Source organism: Athene noctua, chromosome 1 (genome assembly GCF_965140245.1).
Source record: "Athene noctua chromosome 1, bAthNoc1.hap1.1, whole genome shotgun sequence".
NCBI classification, from domain to species: Eukaryota; Metazoa; Chordata; class Aves; order Strigiformes; family Strigidae; genus Athene; species Athene noctua.
Window position 1 is genome coordinate 204,275,776 of NC_134037.1, and position 22,925 is coordinate 204,298,700.

General features: G+C 42.2%; 2 protein-coding genes across 4 annotated transcripts; one reads left to right on the forward strand and one right to left on the reverse strand.

Annotated features, from left to right (window-relative positions):
• The first annotated feature begins 1,133 nt into the window (after positions 1–1,133).
• POGLUT2 (protein O-glucosyltransferase 2) lies at positions 1,134–14,717 on the forward strand. The gene is made up of 10 exons (XM_074910751.1): positions 1,134–1,505; positions 3,638–3,843; positions 4,242–4,447; positions 5,197–5,274; positions 9,137–9,309; positions 10,301–10,538; positions 11,124–11,333; positions 11,699–11,788; positions 12,327–12,431; positions 12,650–14,717. The coding sequence occupies exons 1-10, from the start codon at positions 1,327–1,329 to the stop codon at positions 12,665–12,667; spliced, it is 1,503 nt and encodes a 500-aa protein (XP_074766852.1). The 5' UTR covers positions 1,134–1,326; the 3' UTR covers positions 12,668–14,717.
• Positions 14,718–14,747: 30 nt separating this feature from the next.
• Positions 14,748–21,635, reverse strand: TEX30 (testis expressed 30). 3 transcript variants are annotated; one of them, XM_074910784.1, is made up of 5 exons: positions 21,518–21,568; positions 19,529–19,759; positions 18,069–18,120; positions 16,403–16,611; positions 14,748–15,230 (listed from the first exon to the last, which is right to left on the reverse strand). In XM_074910784.1, the coding sequence occupies exons 2-5, from the start codon at positions 19,649–19,651 to the stop codon at positions 15,057–15,059; spliced, it is 558 nt and encodes a 185-aa protein (XP_074766885.1). In that variant the 5' UTR covers positions 19,652–19,759; positions 21,518–21,568; the 3' UTR covers positions 14,748–15,056. The 3 variants fall into 3 exon arrangements, with proteins under 3 accessions (XP_074766885.1, XP_074766867.1, XP_074766877.1); XM_074910766.1 differs by lacking the exon at positions 21,518–21,568 and adding an exon at positions 20,865–20,909; XM_074910776.1 differs by lacking the exon at positions 21,518–21,568 and adding an exon at positions 21,582–21,635 and having other exon boundaries at positions 14,749–15,230.
• Between the last annotated feature and the right edge of the window lie 1,290 nt (positions 21,636–22,925).

Genomic DNA, 22,925 nt, shown 5'->3' on the forward strand with positions numbered 1-22,925 from the left:
TCTCAAAGCAAGTGGTGTTTTGTGTGCTTTTCTGTAAACATATTTGCAGTATTTCAAACTGAAAAATACAAAACCTTCTCAAAATTCATGACTCCTTGATGATGAGGTTCAATTTTCTGCATTGTTTACCTTAACAAGAGAAAAGCAATAAAGAGCAAAACTGAAAGTGTCCTTTAGGATTGAAGTTCTCCCGTGAAGAACTCTTAATTTTGGTGAGTTTTTTGTAGCTAAATGACAAAGAAAAGCATTTGGATATGTGTGTGTATAATGTACCTGAAAGGAGGTTGTAGGGAGGCAGGTGTCAAGTCTCTTCTCCCACATAGCAAGCGGTAGGACAAGAGGAAATGGACTCAAGTTGTGCTAGGGGAAGGTTAGGTTGGATATTAGGAAAATTTTCTTCACCGAAAAGGCTGCGCAGGGAAGTGGTGGAGTCACCATCCCTGGTACTTAAAAGAGGTGTAGATGTGGCACCTGGGGGCATGGTTTAGTGGTGGACTCGGCAGCGTTAACGGCTGGACTGATGGCCCTAAGGATCTTTTCCAACCTAAATGATCCTTGGTTCTATACGTAGTTAAGAACACCATCAAGTGTTTCACACTGGCTTTCCGAGACCTGCGGTTGGATCATTTCACAGACAAAGGGCCACTGAACCACCCATGGCCACGTTGGGCCACTGCCCGCCTGGCAGGGGGCTGGTGGGGTGCTCCTTCACCTCAGCTCCAGGCAATCCAGGACGGCAACCTGAGCTACCAGACGTCACGCACCTGCTTCTGCTGCTCTGGGGAGGATTTTGAAAACCCGATAGTAACTTCTTTATTTCTCACCCTAACGTTACGGGGAACGGAAGGAACTTGATCTCATGACACGGAGACAACGACGACGCTGAGGCGTCCGAATGCGTGAGTCACGGCCAAAGGCGGAGCCGGCCTTCCCCGGCCCCCTTCCTTTGAGGCGGGTCTCAGCAAAGCTCCGGGGCTGAGGCAGCCCGGGGCTAACCGGGCGCGGGCCTCCTGCCGACCGCCGCACCGCACTGCGCGCCCGGCAGCGCCCCCCCGGCGCGGGAAGCGGGGGCCCCGCCCCGCGGACGCGGGTGGGTGTGGCGCCCGCTCGCCCCGCCCCGCTGAGGCGCCGCGGGGACCGTGCCCCGAGCAGCCGGGCCGGCAGCCGGGCGCAGGGACGTGGCGGTAGCGGCCCCGCGATCCCCCGCTCCATGCAGCCGCGCCGAGGGCGGGCCTCTCCGGTGCGGCGCTGAGGGAAGGAGGAAGGTCCCGGCTGCGCCGCCTCCCGCGCCTCGGCGGTGTTTCTCCGTCGGGGAAAGCGCTGTAAATGCGTGGCCTGTGGCCGCTCTGCGTCGCCCTGGGAGCCGTTGCGGCGGGGACCGCCGCGGGCGAGGGCGGCCGGCTGAGCCCCGAGCGCAGCGCGGTATGGGGGCCCGGGCTGCGGGCGGAGGCCGCCCTCCCCGCTCGCTATTTTTACGTGCAGGCCGTGGACGCCGAAGGGCAGAGGTAAGCGCGGCGGCGGCTGCTTTTCACGGAGGTTGTGAGCAGAAAAAAGACCGAGTTTAAAAAGTCGCATTCTCTCTGCCCGCCGCCCCCCCTCCCCGTCAGGAGGGTGAAGGGAGTTAGGCGGCGAGCGGCAGAGCGTCCCCAGGCATCCGCACCCCTCCCCACCTTGGGCAGCCGCTTAAATATTTGCGGGCCTCGGGTTCAGATCGTAATTGCTGGATTTCTTGTGAGGGAGGGAAGCGTACTGCCCGCCCCCCCTCACCCCCTGCCCACTGAATCGCAGCAGTGCCCTAGCCTCGGCCAGGCTGACTTTCCCTACCCATGTCCCACCTGAACCACTTCCACCTTTTAGGCAAAAATTGGGATTTTCATGAAGAAAGGGAAGGCTGAAGGCTACCTACATGACTTGTTCTTTCTATCACTTACAGCTAATTAATCTTTTTAGGAGTATTAATCAAGTAGCTGCACAAGGGGATGAGAGGAGAAAAGATGAAAATATTCAGTAGCAAAACACATATGTTAGTCCAGCCAACAACTTATGATTTATTCTGCTTTGTCAAAACTTTAACAATAACTAATATGTTTAATTTATTATATACCTGCTCAGGTGTCCAGCATGTTTCCGCTGTTAGGAACATCAGTGTTTCTCCTAAACATGTAGGCACAAAATCAGTAGAGTCATTTAGGAATTACTCTATAGGCCATTAGGTCAATTTTATAGGAATGAAATATGTAATCTTAGTTTTCAGGCAACACTCAGAGCTTTCTGTTCCTACAGGAAAGAAGCCGTGACTGTACAAGCCAGATAGGAGCTCAGAGTGCTCCAATTGGGTTGTCCAGATTAGAGGCACTGTGGCACGTGCAAGTCTGGAAGCTGCCAGTTCATCTTATCTTGGAGAATAAATAGTTCCTGCATTTAATGGAGCTGTCAGCTCTCTCATATGTCTGGACAGGTGACCAGGTGCTGTGCTGTAATCCATTAGTCCAGCCTCTCCCACCACACTCTATCCCAAACTCTCCCTACGTATTGGGACTGCGTTTCAAGAGGTGGAAGAAAGCTGGCAGATGCAGCATTTTGATGGTGCAAACTCTGTTAATACCTCAGTGATATGTGAAAATTTCATGATTTTTCAAATTATTTGGTTTTACAGAGAGTTTTCTATGATTGGTGAATTTTACTAAAACATTCTAAGTACACACTGAATTATGTGATCCCACTATAATGCTTTTTCCATAATAAGACACTGGTATTTGTAATAACCTTTTTTTTTTTTGTCCTCCTGTACGATCTACTATAATGATTAAGAAGTCTAACTTTGTTTTTTTACTTCCTTAAATAACACTTGGAAAATAATCTGGAAACATTTTGCTTCTGTATGTAAAATAACAGACGTCTTAAGCTGCTAAAGTGAAGCTTGTCCTAGTATTTTTTTTATAAAATCACAGAATGGTTTGGGTTGGAAGAGACTTTTAATGATTACCTAGTCTGACCTCCCAGCTGTGGGCAGGGACACCTTCCACTAGACCAGGTTGCTCAAAGCCCCATCCAGCCTGGCTTGAGTACTTCCACACACAACTTCTCTGGGCAACCTGTTCTCATGTCTCACCAGTCTCACAGTAAAGATTTTCTTCCTTATCTAATCTAAATCTGCCCTCTTTCAGTTTAAAACGGTTACCTCTTGTCTTGTCCCTACAGGACAGCAAGATACATCTAACAAGATCCATTTATCTCCATGTTCTTTACCTTTCTGTTGTTTCACACTTGAGCTACTATTAATCGAGAGCTCTGCTAAATTTTTAAAGGTGCTCCGTTCCCATATAATCAAAGACCATGTTTCCAACGCTGTTCAGTATGTAGGGCACCAGATGATTTTGGAGGTGTTCATGAGTATTTGGGTGGTATCTTCTTGATACCTAATGCTTCTGTCAGCATGAGATGTTTTAGGTAACCTAATAAACTTTTGTCTGGAAAAATCATGCCTTGCTTGTGAACATTAGGATGTGCCTAATAAAGACCTAGGGTGGTTCGGTGAAGTCACTGGAAATCAGTCAACTTGAGAAGGAATGGATCAGACTAAGAAAACTGTTGTGTGTTTTCTGTTTAATTCCGCTCACACTTACTCTCTGGGTAGGTTCACTTCATCACCGGGTGAAAATGCATTCCAAGTGAAGATCACTGCTCCTGATGAACAGTTCACTCGGGTTGGCGTGCAGGTATTAGACAGGAAGGATGGTTCCTTCCTTGTGAGATACAGGATGTATGCAAGCTACAAAAACCTGAAGATAGAAGTCAAAACTGGAGATAAACATGTCGCAAAGTCTCCATATATTTTAAAAGGTAAGAAGCAGCACTACACATAGATTTCCTATCATGGCTTTTTCTCACAAACTGTGTCCCAGAATGTCTTCTAGAATTAGCATAGGATTCTGCAGAGCCTCAGCGCTTCTCTGGACTACTAAATCCTATTGGAATCATGGATTCATTATAAGTGTCCTGCATGTACTATTCAAAATAAACAAATGCAGCAAAACTGATGCCTAGCAGATATACATAGAGGGTGCACAGAGAAGCTGATGTAGCTTAGCATTTGACCCCATTGGGGTCAAAAAAAGTTCAAACACATCCATGTAGAGTTGCTGAAGGTTTGGCCCTAAGCAGTGAATGCTCAGTACCCGACCCTCTTTTGTGATCTCAACAGCATGACTTATTAAAAGTAATAATTGTGTTCCTGATAGGACCTGTTTACCATGAAAGCTGTGACTGCCCTCAGGAAGAGAGCAGTGTGTGGCTGGAAGAGATGAACTGCCCTCAAATCATTCCACAGATTCAAAGAGACCTAGCAAATTTTCCCATCGTTGATCCAGATAAGATTGCGAAAGAAATTCCACAGAGGTTTGGACAAAGACAGAGTTTGTGTCATTACACCATCAAAGATAATGAGGTACAGAATGGGTTGATCTGAAGTTCATAGGGGGCAAGTCACACAGCTAGGCTGTTTGACTGCTCTCAGTTGACAGGCTTCTTGTAATCTGTTCTTTAAGAAACTTCCTTTGCTTGCTTCTCTGTCCTTGAATACTTTGCAGTTTGTATATGAGCTCAACAATATCTGTCCTACTTTGTAAAGTGCTTTTTATTCACATTACAACTGAAGCACAGTGAAGGCAAATTACTTTTCAAGCCATCAGTATGAGTACTGGGCACAGACCCAAGTCTCTTAAATGCTAATTCAGTTTCATGTTCTCTGAGTAATATTGCTGTGGAGTGTCACGATCATCTAATTTGACATACATCAATAAATTACATTGCGCATAATTCTGAGGTAAAGAAGTACCACTTTTGGCTCCACTGAGGATCAGAGCTACAATTCTTTTTAACAAAACTGTACTGACATCACTAGAGTTTCATATGGAAATTAGAATAGAACACAACAGAAATGGGCAACCAGTTTCTGTTTCCATGAGATAGACCTAAAACGTCTGCAAAAGCAAGCAAATCTTGTCCTTTTTTTTGGTCACTTTTCTGTGATAAGTTACAGAGATGAGATTTCTGAAGCTTCCCAGCTGATCCATAAATCTATACAGCCATACAATCTGTCTGACTAGTTACTAAGGGATTAAAAAAGCTCTAAATTGTGCCAACCGTTCTCTGAAATGAAAACACCAGACTAGTAAAACCTTTGTTTATTTTCAGGTTTATATAAAGACATATGGGGAACATGTTGGCTTCAGGATTTTCATGGATGCCATACTGCTTTCTTTGACAAGAAAAGTGAGTACATGTGTACAGTCATATATCTCCTAATTTATAGGAGCCTGGTCTTAACAAATATACTTCAGCATATTTGTTGCCATTTCTGTTAAAAAACTCTTCTTGTTCTTTGATGAATAATGGAAAGGTCAGACAGCAATCTAAAACATGCCAACTTCAAACAAGGAAAATCTATCTGATCGGTGCGTGGAGTATCACAAATGTTAATTGAATAGCAGGCTTTTAGAGAAGAGTTTGATAGATTTGGACAGAGTGCAAGTTTTTTTCCTGTAGAATAAATAAATCGTCCTGTAGCATCTAATAGAAAATTCTGTCTCTGCTAGTGCATTTTACCGAATGACTGAAAATAAAAGATAGTGAATGTATATTGTTCTCCATTAAATTCTGTATGTTGAAAACAAGACGGGGCTGAGAAAGAGTACCAAAAGCCTCACAGGTGGCCTGTGGGGAAGCTCCCTTGATGTACAATCAAAAAGCAGCACACAGACTCTTTCCTAGGGAAACACTGGAAAAAAACCCTGACATTCTGTAAATAGTGACAGAATACAGCAGGGCTGAAGTTTCAGCACATACTAATATGTGATTATTACATAAAGACCGTAGTAAGAGAAATATGAAGATACCTGTGTTAATATATATTTTTGACTGTAAAAAAAAAAGAAAGCACTTTGTCTTTTACAAAGGAAAGAAAGAAGAGAGAAGAGCTACTGAAGTACGGAGTTGTTCAGCTAAAAAAATTCTTTAATCTAATAAAAAGCACATTATTTATAAGCAGATGAAAGATAAGGTAATTCGTATGAAACAACATGGATTTATGATAAAAAATAAGTCATAACTATGTAATTTTTTTTTATAACAAGGTAATAGGCTTTCTGCACAGATCTCAAGAATCTTAATTTCAGTTAGGCTTTTGAGGGTCAGTTTCATAAATTTCTTTCAAACAAGATAGGAAAACTTTGCCTAGAATAAACTACTGTAACCTGCTTGGGAAGCCTTACTTGAATTACAGTTGCCAATATTTCCAGAGAGGCAAAAGGTGTCACAAATGTATTCTTCAAAGATTTCTCCTGGGTTCAGTCCCCATTTAATAATGTTGTTATATTTTGACTGAATGATGGACAGGAAAATTATGCTCATTAAATTTCCAGATAACAAAAATGAAAGAACGGTACAGCATCATAATTAAAGATTTTCTTAACAAGTAAGAGAAATTGTTTGGAAAAACTGATAAAATAAAGTGACAAGGGCAGGATACAACACAAAGGCTGGATTAAGTCATATTGTTATGACACCTGTTTAAAACAGGGAGCAAGTGGTTATTTTCTGCAGAAAACTGTGAAGGTTACAGTGTCACAAATTTAACAGGAGTCAACAGTGGCACACTGTTGCGAAAAGCTAAACATACACATTAACAGAACAAATGCATGAAAGAAACGTAAAGCAACCTTTCCACTATACTCAGAATTAGTAATGGATTAAGTTATGCTACCGTATCTGCCTTTGGGTGTCATGCTTGAAGACAGATTGTTCAATTACTGACATTGCACTGAAAAATGGTAAGAATGACTAAACACACAAATGAAGATTCATTTAAGTAGGGATTGTTTCATCTAACAGTGTCTAAGGGAAGACATGAATGTAACCTTTAATTATCTGAAAGTTGCTCTATGGAAGATGGAAGTAAGCTGTTCTTGGTGTCAGTAGCGTTGGACAAGAAATAATGGAATTAAATTGCATCAAAGGTATTTAGGCTAAATATTAGAAAAGATTTGCTAACTCCAAAGACAAACTGTTTACAGATCTAGAAAACAGTTTGTCTCATGCCCATTAAATACTTCAGTAATTTCTATTAAGATGGTGTCACTGAAAGACAATAGATCTGTTGGGTTGAAGAAGATGATTTAACCTGTTGAATGATTCTGCCATGTAGGATGTACGGAACATAGTTTGTAGCTTGTCTATGTCCATTACAGCCATTAGATGGCACTGTGCTAATAAAGTTTAATGCTGAATATTAAAACGTGTGGCCAAACCCCTTTGAAATGAAGGTACACTGTAAAACCTTTTCTGTTCGTCTGGATACTGAAGACAAAAAGTACTACATTGGGTCTCCATCTTTAGAATTTATGGATGTCGCTGCCAAAGGTTTTCCCATGTCAAGTCAGAGAAGAGTATCTTCAACCATTTAGGAGGGTGTTTGATACTTGGCAAATTATTAATTTCTGTCTCTGTCTCTAAAGATAGGTTTCATTAAGTTTCTAATGTAATTTATTTGGGCCACAGAAGAATCTTGAAATGTAAGCCTGTGATCAGCCATTCTGATCTGAAGAATAAAGGGGTTTGAGAGGAGAAATGCTTTGATGTAATATATATATAATGAGGAGTCAGCAATATATTTAAATTCTAATTTTATGTGTATATGTATGTTTTGAGAATTATTAAAATTCATAATTTTTCTTTCTTCAGAGAAGATATTTTCTCATGTAGATATTAAGACAGTCGATGATAACACTTGGACAAATCATCCTAATCACACGCATATGATCATGATCTCCAAATTATCTGTTAGTAGTGAGGACAGAGATCTTGGAATTATTCCAACAGTTTTTAAAAAATGCCACTATAATAATGAGATGTTAGTAATAGTCAGATACCCAATTAAGACTTATTAAGGAAGGAGGCAAAAACAAAAGAAAAAAAGATTACGTCCCAGTATAATACCTGTGACATGCCTATCTTGTAAAAACAGTGCAGTTCTCATTTCACTTTCTCCTAAAGAACTACGCAGCAAGAAGGCTGTTTGGGCATGGAAAGACCAGCTAATCTGACAAGGATTCTTTTGCTTTGAAAGAGGCAGTTGAGGGGGATGTAGTGAAGATTTTCATTTTAAAAAAAGTTAATGTCATGAAGAGGGTGAACTAAGAACAGATACGACATCAGTTCTGCACTGACATTATACATGCCTTCAGGGTTCTGTAAAACTCAACCATATGTTGCCTTCAGCCTTATGCTCTCCACACTGATGTGTCCCACCATCTTCAGTTTCTCTTCACAAGGGAGCTGGTCCATCCCTATCATAGTAGCCACCTTTCTGTCTCTTACTTCGTTTGCACATATCAGAACCACACACAACACTCAAGACGGGGGTGCATCAAAGTTGCGTATAGCAGCACAATTACACCCTCTCACCTGTTGTTACAATGTTTCCTGGCCATCAGTGGTATTTTTCCTGGTTTTTGGCTGTGACAGTGATTTCAGATATGGTTCCACACTGCCAACTATTTTAAAGAAGTGAGGATGTTCTGCTTAATAATTAACCCCAGTGCTGATTAAACGTGATCTCCCCATCATGGCTGTTCAATTCTGTCACTTCTGTTGGATTTAGTCATCATGCAGACACAGGGCAAATCAGTTCACTGATGTGACAGAAAACTAATTTACCACCCAACAGCAATTTTCTATACAGTCAACAAGGTGGTTCAACTTGCCTTGGAACTGTACGATTGGTTACTAGATCCTAGCGCTAGCCTGGTCCAAAGATTATGTGGCCAGTCGTGTACGGTATAACAAGAAACCATCCTCTAAACTGTGGTGTTCCTATCCCTTAAAACAAAAAAAAAAAAAAAAAAAAAGAGCGCATTTATGTGACTGCAAATCTTAAAAATAAAAAATTATAGGCTTTACTCTGTGGTCTGTGTATTTCTAACATGATCCTAAACTTCAACGATTTATTACAAGTACATTAAGTATATTAGTGACCTGGCTATTTTTTCTCTTAGTGAGGTTGTTTTCAAAATGCAAGATGCCAGAAGAATACTGCTTTGTATTAAAATGCACTTGTGCCTGCTTTGCTTCTGTTTAGGTGAAAATGCCAGATGTAGAATTTTTTGTTAATTTGGGGGACTGGCCTCTGGAGAAAAAGAAGTCCCCACAGAACCTGCACCCCATCTTCTCATGGTGTGGGTCCAGTGAGTCAAAAGACATTGTCATGCCAACATATGACTTAACAGACTCAGTTTTGGAGACTATGGGACGGTAAGAAACTGCTTAAAATTTTCACAAAATACACAGTGAATGATCTTCCAAAAAGATACTTGTATTAGTATTAGCAGTATATCAACTGGTTTTATTTATTCACTGAGACATTGACACCCTGTTCATAGGCAGTAACTAGTCAATTTCTTAACATCAGCCAAGTTATGTATTATAACATAAATGACATATATTAAAATACTTCTAAAAAATCAAAATTAATCTAAACATGATCAAGTCACTGAAAACAGCACTTAGAGGGAATGTTTCAAGGGTAGGTATTTTGTTTGCTCTGTTTCCCCCTGCTCCATGAACATGTTGACGACTGGCCAGGTCTCTTTTTTTCCTGAATTTCTTAGAATCTTTCTTCTGTACCTTTTAAAGCCCAACGTAGCCAGAATTCTTGACCTATGACCTACCATCTCCCACTTTGATTACTGAGCATAACTGGCCTTGGCAACTGCTCTGTTGCTGTCTCAAAACACCACAAAGCCACCTTCTAAGAGATCTTTGTAATCCATTTTGAACCTGTTTATCAGTTCACTGCATTTAGTTCAGGTTCCTTGTCTTTATTATCAAGACTTTTCCTAAATTTGCTCCCCACTGCTTCCCCAATGTATGTGTTTTAATTTAGCAAAGTTTTTAAGGAAGAGGAATATGTTGTATTAAGCTAGTTATGCTACCATGCATCACCTTCATCTGTCTGGCAACCATACCCACTTCTAGCGACTTTTTTCCATGACAACTGACAGGTACTATTTCCATACGCCATGTTGTCATTGAACTGATGCTGTCTTGCCACAGGCCTGTGAACTTGATGTTCCTTATCCATTTTTATTGCTGCAGAAATACTGAAACAATACATATGCGGGTGTGCTCATGATGTACCTTCATCCTTGATATTTGCGTATTGGTACTGCAAACTCTTTTAAGTAATTGCACTTTGAAAACTTTCCAGTAGGTTTCACTATTAAATCACTTCTTTCTCCTCCAGAGTCAGTCTGGATATGATGTCAGTTCAAGCAAATACTGGCCCATCATGGGAAGACAAGAATACCACAGCGTTCTGGAGAGGACGTGACAGCCGCAAAGAGAGGCTCGAACTTGTAAAACTCAGCAGAAAATATCCAGAGATCATAGATGCTGCTTTCACAAACTTCTTTTTTTTTAAACATGATGAAAGCCTCTATGGCCCCATTGTTAAGCACATTTCTTTTTTTGATTTTTTTAAGGTAAGCCACTAACCACTTTTCATGGAACTAGGTTCTCAGTGTTTCTCATTACCAAATGACTTTGTGTGTATTGCTGGTAATAAAGTGATACGCAGTTTTTCAGCACACCACCAGTAACAAGCATGAATAGGCATCCCTCCAGTGGATAACTGCTATGTAGCTCTTACACTGAGGATAATAATGTTTGATATACAGCTGAAGGTTCTGTAGAACCTTGTGTAATCTATGTAACTCCAAGTTCCTTTTTATTTCTTTTTCCTGATTCAGCGATCAGGACTACTAACATAACTAACATAGTGGGAAAATCAGTGGATGAAGTGGCACACCTTCCCTCACATCCGAGGATGAGCGTCTAAGAGTTTCCGGAGAACTTAATTGATGAAGAGGGCATCTCTGTGTACCCCGCACTGTGATGAATTCCAAACTAAATTATAAAAGCTACTTAAACATTGATGCTTGCCTAGCCAATCCTACCTTTCTCAATATCGGCAAGTCAGTAATACCAGTGCCCTCAGAATAATATAACCTAACCCAAGCCACTTGGATCTGCTGTTTGTTAGTAACTTACGGTCATTTTCTTTCCAGTATAAATATCAAATTAATATTGATGGCACAGTGGCAGCATACAGATTGCCTTATCTGCTAGCAGGAAACAGTGTGGTGCTGAAGCAAGATTCCATCTACTATGAGCACTTTTATAATGAGCTGCAGCCATGGAAACATTATATTCCATTTAAAAGTGACCTGAGTGATCTGCTAGAAAAACTACAGTGGGCAAAAGAGCATGATGAAGAGGTAAATATATGTTTAGAAGTACTTGGCCATGTTTCTAGACAAAACAGAGCAAGAAGTGCATTTCTGTAAAGCAAAAAAAATCTATGGCAAGAACTTAAAAATTGTCATCCCTTCTACTAAGAAAAAACCCACTTTTTAAAAAAAATACATAATATTGCCCTTAATTTGAAATTAAATTGAACTTTTGAAAAATTAAAGAGTATTTTCATAAGAATGCCTCACTTTTAAAGTTAAGAATGCTTACATAAAAATAAGTAAATTATCCTGAACCGCCAACACTGTATTTAACTCCAGAATCAATACTGGCATCTTGAAACAACTACTATTTTTTGAGAATTTAAAAAAGCTTTTATTTTCTTTGACAGGCAAAAAATATTGCAAAATCTGGACAAGAATTTGCAAGAAACAACCTCATGGGAGACCATATTTTTTGTTACTATTTCAAACTTTTCCAGGTTAGTATATTTTTAATGGCTACTACCACAAAAATAGAAATCCCGCAGAAAGAATTCAGGGCAACGGAGCTGCTGGAAATTGGCCAGTCCAGTACTTGAAGCCATAAAGCAAGCAGCAGCAGTTAAGAACTTCAGTTAGTTTACAGACACTGTATGCAGTTATTTCCTATGAAACCCCTTAAGACTATGCTGGCGCTTTGAGAGAAGCAATCAGATTCCATAAATCTTGATCTAATCTGCAAGAATATGTTGCCCACAGTGATCAAAGAATTCCACATCAGACACGCACCCTGTGAACCACAGCTGAAAATATCTGTGCATTAGCACCGAGGTCTCGAAACTCCAGGGAGGCACCCGCAGGGGCTCCTGTCTGCAGTCAAGTATCTGCTTACCCTGCCTGTGGCATGGTATGGAGGAGCAGACTCTGTAGCCCCAGAGGTTTTACAGAACTACACAGTTGGGTTGGTGCAGTATTTACAACTGGATGTACAGTCTGACAAGTTTATGAATTAACGATAACTTCCTTTTTTAAAACTAGGAATATGCCAGCTTGCAAGTGAGTGAGCCAAAAATCAGAGATGGGATGGAGAAAGTGCAGCAGCCTGAAGACGACCTTTTTCCATGTACTTGCCACAGAAGAAAGGTACAGTACCTACAGCGTTAAATATAAAGTGCTGAGTGTCTTCAGTTGTTCAGCCATACTGGAATAGGCGTTGCTCAGTACCCCGTGGTGCCAGTTGCCAGGCCAGACCATTAATGTCTGTCGAACTTGGAAACATTTCTTGATGTATTTGCAGGACTAGACAGTTAAAGATTGAGTTTCCAATTAACTGAAAAATGTTTCTTCTTTCTTGACTGCAGGCCAAAGATGAACTCTGACAGAAAGAAATAATTTTTTGAATATTTACCTACATTCAGACTGTCTTCTTAAGGAAAGAAGAAAAATTTGGATTAAAATGCTAGTGGATAATGTCAATGGGTATTACGAAGTTTACTGTATCATGATCTACATGTGGAAGAAAAGCAAGCACCCCCTATTTCCTTTTTATCATGCCTTGTTCCAAAACATTTTTATAATTTTTTAAAATAAATACCATATTTCTATCAGTCATGTGTTACTGTCTGGAGACACCCTGGAAATGCAGATACTTTTTACTCATGCTTGTTACACTGAGTCTATACACAAGTGTATTCTGCAGAAAAGGGCAGATAAGAACCGTAAATCTCCCCCCACCCCACGTGTCTATACAAAGTCATCTTTTTCAGACCATAACTTTGTTCAGAGATAATCAGTATTCTCGAAGACAATTATGTGGGGTTTATAATGTATCTTTTTAAGCTGAAGGAAAAAGATGGTGCTATTGGACAGCAGGAATATTAGATGAAAATTTTAAGTTCCATACAATTTTTCACAGATGCTTTGACTGTGAAACTCAGTCTCTCTGGCCATAATGAAAAGAATTAAGTAGCACTGAGGGGTGACTACTGAAACTAAACCAATCATTGTTTCAACAGTCTAGTGTATTTTTAAAGCTTTCCACTAAGTAATTCAGCTGTTACTTTTGAGCATACCAACATCATCTGAAAATGATCCATAGGTTGATTTAAAGTCGTCTAAATTCATCAAATTCTGAAGTTAACACACATTTCCAGTCTAAAGTGAGGATTTATCTTCTCTGTAACAGACAATTTAAAACCCATAGAGCTATTTTCTTTGCAAACATTTAGATACGTGCTATTGCTTACTGAGCAACATTACAGCTGGGAGATCGGCATTCGTGAGGCATCTTGTGAGAAACAATGGAAGAATATTGTATCTGATTAACATTTTTAACTTTCACCTGCCTATTATTTTTACTATAGTAAGAGCAAGCCTAAGGAACAGTTGTTGATCACATGGTAAACAATGTAAGTTCTAATTTCACTATACTAACCTATAGTCTTGAATACTTTTTTTTTTTTTTTTTTTTTATACAATACATCACCAAAATGAAGCTCTCTGATCTAAGCATCTGACCAAACCAACACAGAAGTCCCCTGGGCTCACCAGGGCTGATGGGTGCATTAAAGCAGCTCTGCACTGTCACCTACAACAGCTCCTCCCAAGAAGAGCCTCTAGGCCAAAGCCACCTGCTCACCCTCAGCGAGCTGCAAGCCCTCAAAGTGCAGAATATGCAGAGTAGGTTTCAGGGAACTCCGGGCCGTGGAGGTGAGCACTGTCCTGGCAGAGAATGCCAAGATGCCTTTCTTAGGACCAACCAGCCACTTCCTCTCATCATTCAGCTGATGCTTGCTGATGACCTGCCTGAAAGCAATTAATATATTGCTGTAACCTTTGGTTATGCCAACAGGTTCCTCACAGCCCATGATGGGGAAGCCTGCAGCTGCGAGCACACACAAAGGATTTCATCCACTCTGCACTGCCAGAGGTCCTCTGAAGACCGAAGTGCCTCCTGCTCATGGCCAGAGCCCACCTACCTCTTCTGAGCCCTCACACCTGCTTTCTACTCCACGAGTTTCAAATTATAAACATAATTTGTCTTTTATCAGTTTCTATTTAATAGTCTTCTATGCCCACCTCTCCAAAGGGCCTCTGTTACCAGTCCTTTAGGGTGCTGGTTGGGTTGCTGGAGGGTGACTTTTCAAAACCATGACCCATGTTCTTTGCTCCTCATGCACAACAGCACCTGCATTACCTTCCCCTCTTTCTCCTCCACACAGAAGCCCAGAATCCGGCTCTGTGGGGTAGTGACACTGTAAATGATGAGAGATTCCTCTCCCTGCATCATTCGTTTTGAAGCGCCAGGGTACAGCACCAAGGCAGAGTACCACCACCCATCCCGCCCAGCCTCAGGGCATGTGTTTGCAGAATTCTACAAATCAGCAGGTTTTCATTTCAAGCGCAATCGCATCAGTAATATACTCAAAAGTGAACGGCGCCTAAAGATTTTCTGTCAGAATAGATTTTTTCCAGTATACTACTTCAAATATTAGTCAAAAGCATTTACTTAGTGCTCTGCATTAGTAAGCGTTGTATACAGTTATTTGCACAAAAACACAGAAAGCAATGCTGCCATGATATTAAGGATTCCGTAAATTTTCTATCCTTCCTTTATTTTTTTCATTCATACAAAAAAGTTTTATTTGCACTTACACTTAGACCTCTGAAAATGCCTATTTTAAAAGATATGCCTCTCAGAAATAACAAACTCTTAATTTGCCACATTTAGGAAAAGCTAAATGAAGACACTGCTTTAAAACACTGCAATCATTTGTGCTCCAGTTCAATATTCTCTGTAAACCAAGACAAAACTTGAGCGTTTATTTCTTCCATGACATCGTCTGTTGTTCGTCCTTTGACTGCCAGCCCATGGTTTGCTTTATCAATCCAGTGGATTTTTTTAGGTGCTTTCATTTTGCTTGCCACACCTTCTAGCAATTGCTACAGAGAAAATAAGAATGAAAAAGTTAAAGAGAATCAGCTGCTAAAAACTGTGCAACTCCTAGATGTCTCTTACTCAGCCTGTGCAACACGGAATAAGAAGCTCTTAAAACCAAAATGGATCTGTGTGCACATTAAAAACACCTTGCTAGGAAAGATGTGATGATACTACATTCAGTAATGGAATATGCTCAAAGGTTTGCCCTCGCTCAAACGCAGAATAGCAGAAAATTCAAAGTTCAAAAACTGCAAAGGTCACAACCCTGTGCAGGGTCCTTCCCCGCACTGATGAAGAAATCCACTTTTACTGCCAGAGGGGAGTACTAGCAATAAAACAACAGAACTTCTTAAGTCAGATTTGTCTACCATGGCAGAGTAGCAATATAATTCCCTAGAGACTGGCTTTGACTCCATTCAGCTTTCTCAGCAAACAGATCTAAGACCCAGCTGAGAAAGTCTCAACGGTTTCCCCATTAAGAGGGCACTGAACAAGGATCTGCTGGTTGCTAGCCTGACTTACTTTGGTAACAACTCCTCACAAAAGCATTATGACTCCTTAGAAACTGTCCGCGCATGGAAAAAGCCAATTGCGCACAGTCCCAAAATCAAGTTAAACAGTTCAAGAACACGAGATACCTAACTTGGCAAGAAAACAATACAAAACTGTATTCTCATCTCTGCACACCTGTTCTTCATTTCTACAAGAATATCGCTTTCTACCACAGAAGTCTGACTTGTGGGTAGACCTGCTGTGCTAGAATTTGTCATGAAAATGTTTCGAATGTGAAAATCGTAGCCCAGCACAGTGTTTGTGTTCTGTAACGTGAAATGGTTAAAACAAAATAGCAAATAACCCTCCTTCCATAGGCACCTTTTAACTTGTACAATCCTATCAGAAAACACTTATATCAGCTGTATTTTAGTGACCCAAAGATGAATTTGCTGAAGTGGATGATCAAGCATGATCCAGAAGTTCTAAGCAGCAAAAGAAAACACCTCCAGACTTCCTTATTTCCAATGAAGTTTCCTACCCAAGGCTTCCATCAGAAGACAGATATTTATATATTTAGAAAAACCAAAGTCACAGCTGTGTTTACCACTACAGACGCCACTCAGGCTTGTTCTTATTCCTCCATACTGCCCTTCACAGCAGGATTTACAAGGGTACTCACTTTTTCACACATCTCATCTGCTGATCCTGACACAAACAGCACCGGACACCTGATAAACAATAAATCTTCATCCCGGAGCTTGGACTGAAGTTTTGGTCGATGCAATGGGTAAGATAAACATACTAGACCTTGAATGAAGTCAACATATTCTTCATCTTGGCTAAGCTGACGTATCACAGAGGCAGCAGCTCGTGAGCCCATGGAACGGCCTTTCTCCCATGTTAAAATAATAAAAAAAAAAAAAAGTATTTGCTGTCACCTCACCTACATTCTGTTTGAGTAATCAACTCCTAAAAACAATGCAACTGAGTATTTCAGCATACCAGTAGTACAAGATGCTAGGGATGCTTTCATTCATCTACTCCATGAAAAAAATAATCCTAATTTCCACATTTTGTGCTAAAATATTTGTCTGGTTATATTATGATTTCCCCTGCCCATTTAAAAAATAAAGAAAAAAAATTAAATGAGAGGGATCCTTTGCAATATCGGAAGGAACGACAGCCCATCCTGGGGGCAGGGGGGAAAAGAGGGGACAGGTCCTGTGGTCTAGACCCTTAAAATTCCAGATAGCAATGCTATTATCTTGTATCATTTTTTTCATGCAACCCTAATCTGCTCAAATTAAAAACCAAGTTCTATGCTTCTTACTCCCCAAACAAATCCAGCAAGTGTTTACGCACACCTCAAACTTCAGCCTAGGAGTAGAAGGGGGGGGGGGGGGGAAGGAAGGAGTGTGAACTTGTAGGTGAGGTCAGTCAGTAACAGCTAGCAGATATCAAAATACCTCCTCAAAGAAGAGGCATATGAGCTGACAATGCTCTGTAATTGAGTGTGAGAAGTGGTTGATTCCAGTGGGATTAATTTACATCAGCACAGATTTGGTTTCACTCACTGAAAGAACATTCAGTGTTTTCCACATCGATATTCCTAATCATACCCATCTACTTTCATTTTTCACATAATATAACTGATTTTCTACCTGCCGCTAAGTTTTATCTACCAAAACCTGCTTTGGGAAATGGTCTTCCATTTGCCAGTAACCAGAATTCTTCAAGACCTGCAGTTAAAAAGGACAAATGGATTACCAGAGAACTCATGCCCCATCACTTAAAAGCGACAAGGGAGTTTTCTCCCGAAGTACCTAGAAAACATGCTCTATTGCAATTTCCTTCCTCCTTCTGGAGCGAGATCTGTGGCACCACGCGGAGGGTGAATCAGTCTGGACAGCCATGCTCCCAACAGATCCGAAGAAAGCAGCAGGCTGGCTGTTCCCGTTTGCGACCCGAGAAGCAGTGCTGCCCCAGCCAGCCGCGACAGAGCTGAGCTGAGCCAAACACCCGCCAGCTACAGGGCTGGCAGAGTGTAAGTGGGCTCCCACGGCAGTCAGCGGGCTGCTGAACAATTAACAAAGGCTACGGAGCATTCACCTGTCAGCAGATAGCTGAATTGCTCTCCTGAGGCAATACTGACTGGTGAGAGTTTATTCAGCTTGTTCCCACGTTAGACAGCAAGCTTTTACTGCCCACCCCAAATGGAAAACTGTCATCCACATCTGTTCATTCACTTCTCACCAAAGTGGGACAGACTTACAAAAATGAAGCAATTACAGACTGCTCATTAGAGAGAGTATAAGAGATAAAATTATAGGTAATAAAAACAATACCTGCAAGGAAGACACCCGAAAGTTTATAATCATCAGAAAGCTTTAAGTATTCCTAAAGAAATAAGATAAAGAGAAGCATTGCAAGTCAGAATTAGGACAGCTGGGAGACTGGGGATTAAACACAAAACAGGAAACTCAGCACTGCAGATTAAACAACAGATAATACAAGTCGCTCTCTTGTTTTTTCACAGGAAAGCTTTTATAATGTTTTGCAGCAACAACATAATAAACATAAGCAATTTCACATTAGTTCTCAACAAGTCAAAAATTTCAGATACACTATCAAGTTACCAAAACATAATTACTCTATATCAATTCAGTTATAACAACAGACCACATTCACACTCTTAGCCCATCAAAAGGCAAAATAAGTTAGCAAAGATGCCCTTCACTGAGGCTGAGGTCATATGTTTCCAATGAAAATTTTAAGACACAATCAGTTATGTCTGACAGAAAAGATAAAATTTAGCAACAATTTTTTCAGTTTTGGAGATAACTAATCAGATTCTATCTTATCGGAGGCTTTTAAATTACCTTTACACAGCAGTATATTAATATAAATTCACTAACAACATTATGCTCATTAAAGCTAACAAAGTCTAACTTCAGATTAATGTACATATAATCACAATGACATCATATAAATTAGTCCCTTAAGAACTGGACTTAGTTCCCTGATAAAAACATCTGATGCTCAATGCAAAGTACTCAAGCTACCTTCCCATGCCCCAGTAATAGCTACGTAATCAGGAGAAAATTTCCACTCTTTCCCACACACAGAGGAAGATACTCTAATCTGACACTATTATAACAAAAGGCTGCTCATATTAACAAAATCTACATATTTAAGAACATCTTAAATAATGTCACAGCAGCAGAATTATGCACATGTATGTAACAGTTTAAACTGTTTTTGAAATCGAAGACTATTTAGGTTCTACGGTTCCCATATGTTCTAACTCCTAATCACTTTTGCTTCAACGCCTCCTGCGACCCAAAGCCCCCTACACTTTCCCCAAAGTCTTGCTCTCCCAGCCACCAACCCTCAGAGACCCTGCACAATTCCCTGGTCAGCTGGTTTCCTCTCAAAACTGCTCTCAAAGCTGTATCCCTTAGTCCTCACCAAGCCCTCCCAAAACACCTACCTCGTTTCCATTCTAAGTACTTCCATTTTTCCCTGCTGCAAGCTTTCCCCAAAACACCCTTGCTTTCTTCACATACTTTTCTCAAGCTTTTCTTTCTCTCCCTGAACTCAAACCCACATACTTGCCACAGCTGTTCCAGCCACTGCCCATATAAAAACTGTTCCTGCTTTTTCCGTTCACGGGTAGTGCTCCATTTAGCTAACCATCACTTCTAATTTTCCCACTGTTGCTCAACTCATCTCTGGTGATAATTTAAGAAACTCAGACGGTGACACCCATGGATCTAAGCTTTGGCTGAATTTGGTCACTTCTTACCACAACAGTTTTGAAGGCCTTAGTCCTATATACAATGTTAAGGCCTTTACAAGTAAACCGCAGGCACAGAACTCCATGGGATGCAAGATAGGCTGCCAAAGACACTAAGTGAGGGAAATTCATATCTCCTCCAGCTCCATGGGTAAGAATCACTCCATATGTTGATTTCTTCTCTGGGACTGAGAAGATAGCATCAAGATATTTGTTTCCAAAAGGTATTTTCACTTTAACCTAAAAACAAAACAAAAACCCAATATAATTAAAAAACCCCACCATGCTCCCAGTCCACACATGACAGCGAAGAAGAATCGGACAATTAAGATAGAAATCAAAACTGCAAGTCCCCTTTTATTTCTTTTGTTTAAGAATACTAAAGGAGTAACTCTAACTCTGGCCCAGATCTTCCATGCAATAATGGGCATGGACTTTATCAATCCATACCTTATTTTCTCCATTAGAAAATGAAGCATTCCCAGCTTCAAAGCATAAACTAAAATGGTTCTTACCTTCTCTGTATATCTAGATCTAGCTATTTGAGAGCTAGCTGCCGTACTTGACTTGAATATTCAAGTCTTCCACAGTAAGAAAAATTAACTCTTCTGTAAGACTTAAAGAGGAAATACGAACTCTTCTGTAATTACAGGTTCCTACAGTGGAAACAGTATTATCCCCCACCTCTCACAGACATTATCAAATAAAAGAATTAAGGAAGCCCCTAAACATCTATTACAACCGATTTACTTTGAGTCTGTAAAGCCATATAGAGTACATAGGATTAAGAGAACTCCAAGCTGGCAGCAAATATTTAATGCTGTAGCTGTAGGAGCCACATACAAGCTTCATTACAGAGGGAAAGACCAAGAATTAGTATTTTGAAAAATGAATTTGAATACACTTGTTTTAAATATTATATATTTAACAAACAACAAAACAAAACCACACAGGTATTAGTTTTCCATTACATACTCAATAATGATGGAAGATGCCACGAGATAGAGATTTCATGTACGTGCATAACTGATATTCTAAGGTAATCAAGACACTTGCTCTCTATAGCTGCCAAACCCATAGAAATATAAGACATGAAGACACAGCCCAGCAAACGTTTCCAAATCAGACAGCCCTAACTACTCAGTGGAATGGCAGCCTGCGTATAGTCCAAGACTGAACCTTCCCCAGGGACAGAAGAAGCACAGCACAGGTTCAGGCAAAGCCAGTGCCGGGCTGGTGGAGGGCCTCCAGCTGTGACAGACATCTGGAGGAGCCGAAAGGGCCACACAGCCAACGGACCTTTAGCTGAATGACAAGGGACCGGCAAGCACACGTGTCCCTGTACCTGCACCCCGGGGCCGGGATGAAACAGTTTCATGGCTCCACTGGCTCCCAGGGGCTCTCCTTGGCATCGGCCCTAGAGAGGCACCGCGCAGGGAAGGAGGCGGCCGTCAGCGACCTCACGGAACTGCCACCTCCCCAGCTGAAAGGAGTGGAGGGTGCCGGACACGGGACGGCAGCGGCGCAGCCGGCAGCCACGCGTGTGTACAGAGACGGGCAGAAGGCCGAACAGCCATGGCTGCTGCTGCCTGACCACTGGGCCGTTGCTCAGTGAGGACGCCCGACCGGCCGGGGCTCAGCCGGCCAGCAGCCACATTCTCCCCCATCCCAGGAGGGCAGCACGCCCACCCCCCACTCACCCCCCCTCCTAAAGGGGAACGGCACTTGCCACAGCCTGCCGGACCTCACGTATCCGGGGCCAAAACAGACACATGGGCCCGGCCAGCGGTCGCTCCGCCGCCGGCTGCAGCTGCTGAGCCAGACCGAGCACTGCCGCCTCCCCACAGCAGCCCGGGGCCGCCCCGAGCGGCAGTGACCCCGCGGGGTACCCCCTAGGCTCGGGGCCTCACGGGCCCCTCGCCAGGCTTCGGCCGAGCAAGAGCCACCCTATAACCGCCAGCCTCCTTCACGGGTGACCCCGGGACAGCGACCACTGACTTCAGCTGGCCCCGGGCGGAGCGGGCCCGGCGCCGGGGGCAGCCCAGGACGACGGCGGCCATACCTCTGCCTGCCCGCTCATGCCGCTGCCCGCCCCGTGACGTCACGAGAATGACACCCCTCCCCTCCACCGCCCCTTGAGAGGGCCTGCCCGCCGCGGTGCTTGATTGGCCCACAGGTGTGATAGGCCCCGCCCCCGAAGGGCGGGGTTAGGCAGCGGGTCTGCGCGGAGGGGTTTGGGGCGAGGTAAAATGGCGGAGGGGGTGGAGGCAAGAGCACGGTGGGGTGCGAGGGGAAGGGTTGCGACTGCGGCCGGCCTGGCCGGGGGCACCGGTACCGGCAGTGGCAGGCGTGGCGCTGGAGAGAGTTTTGAGTGGGGCGAGCCGTGTGGGGAGGCGGCGGCAGGCGGTGGCGCCTGGCAGAGAGGCACCTCTGAAGTAGGCCTCGGGAGAATCCAGAGCGCTCGGGGCGAGGCCGGCGAGCGCTTGGTACCTGTGGGGTGTCGCCGGCGCCCGAGGGGCCTCCTTTTCCCCCTTGACACGCTTCAGTGCCCATCATGTGGGTGTCAGGCATTAGTAACTGTATTTTAAATCGCTGTTGACTTAACCAAGAGCAAAATGTTGTAGTAATATAGCAACTAGAGAGAATTTTAAAAATAATGGCTGTTTGGTTGCTGAATTAATTACATCTGTTTGGAGAGTTCACACCACTCCCCATAAATAATTTTTATTTACTTATGCATGGAAAATACAGACTGCTAGTGATAATTCAGAGGAAATAAAGTCAGTTACTTAGGAATTGCTTGGAAAGTCAGGTTCTCACTGACTTCAAGGGCTACAAATATAATCCTCACTATGAGTTAGGTGTCTGGAATGACATCAGGTGATTTTTCGGGTAGCTACTGGAGTACCAGTTCTACATGGTGTTCACAAACATGGCAAGTGTTTTAAGCACAAACTAAAGAGCTATCCCCTGGGCGGTGCTTTACTGTACAATAAAAAATTTTGTTTGATAGCATGTTCAAAACACAGCCTTAAACTGATGGAAGACAGCACCAATATTCTGCAATAATGCTTGTGGTATTTATTCATTGGGTATTTCACAAATAATGTAAAAAAAAAAATTCTCCATGGCAAGGTATTTCGTTAGAGATCACATTTTCTTCCATTATTGGTGTATAAAACTCATATGAATTAGGATACCCTATTAGCTGATTGAAGATACCATCACCAAGTGGAACTTTGTTTTTCACGTGTTCCCCTGTTGGAAAATAAGCACGGTCTGGCTTGTGTTACAAGTCTCTTGCTGTCACTCTGCCTGATCGATATTGTCAAATGCTGGGATCCAAATATTGCAGCCCTCTGAGAAGTGAACCTGGCAGGCCAGCTCAGATGTACCTGCCACCTTG

Coding starts and splice junctions, on each gene's coding strand:
- POGLUT2 (XM_074910751.1), top strand. CDS start 1,327: ATGCGTGGCCTGTGGCCGCTCTGCGTCGCCCTGGGAGCCGTTGCGGCG. Junction 4,448..5,196: donor ACACCATCAAAGATAATGAG/GTACAGAATGGG, acceptor GTTTATTTTCAG/GTTTATATAAAGACATATGG. Junction 11,334..11,698: donor CAAAAGAGCATGATGAAGAG/GTAAATATATGT, acceptor TTTCTTTGACAG/GCAAAAAATATTGCAAAATC.
- TEX30 (XM_074910766.1), bottom strand. CDS start 20,897: ATGAAACTGTTTCATCCCGGCCCCGGGGTGCAG. Junction 19,760..20,864: donor ATCCCGGCCCCGGGGTGCAG/GTACAGGGACAC, acceptor TTTTGTTTTTAG/GTTAAAGTGAAAATACCTTT. Junction 18,121..19,528: donor AGGCCTTCAAAACTGTTGTG/GTAAGAAGTGAC, acceptor TTATTTCTTTAG/GAATACTTAAAGCTTTCTGA.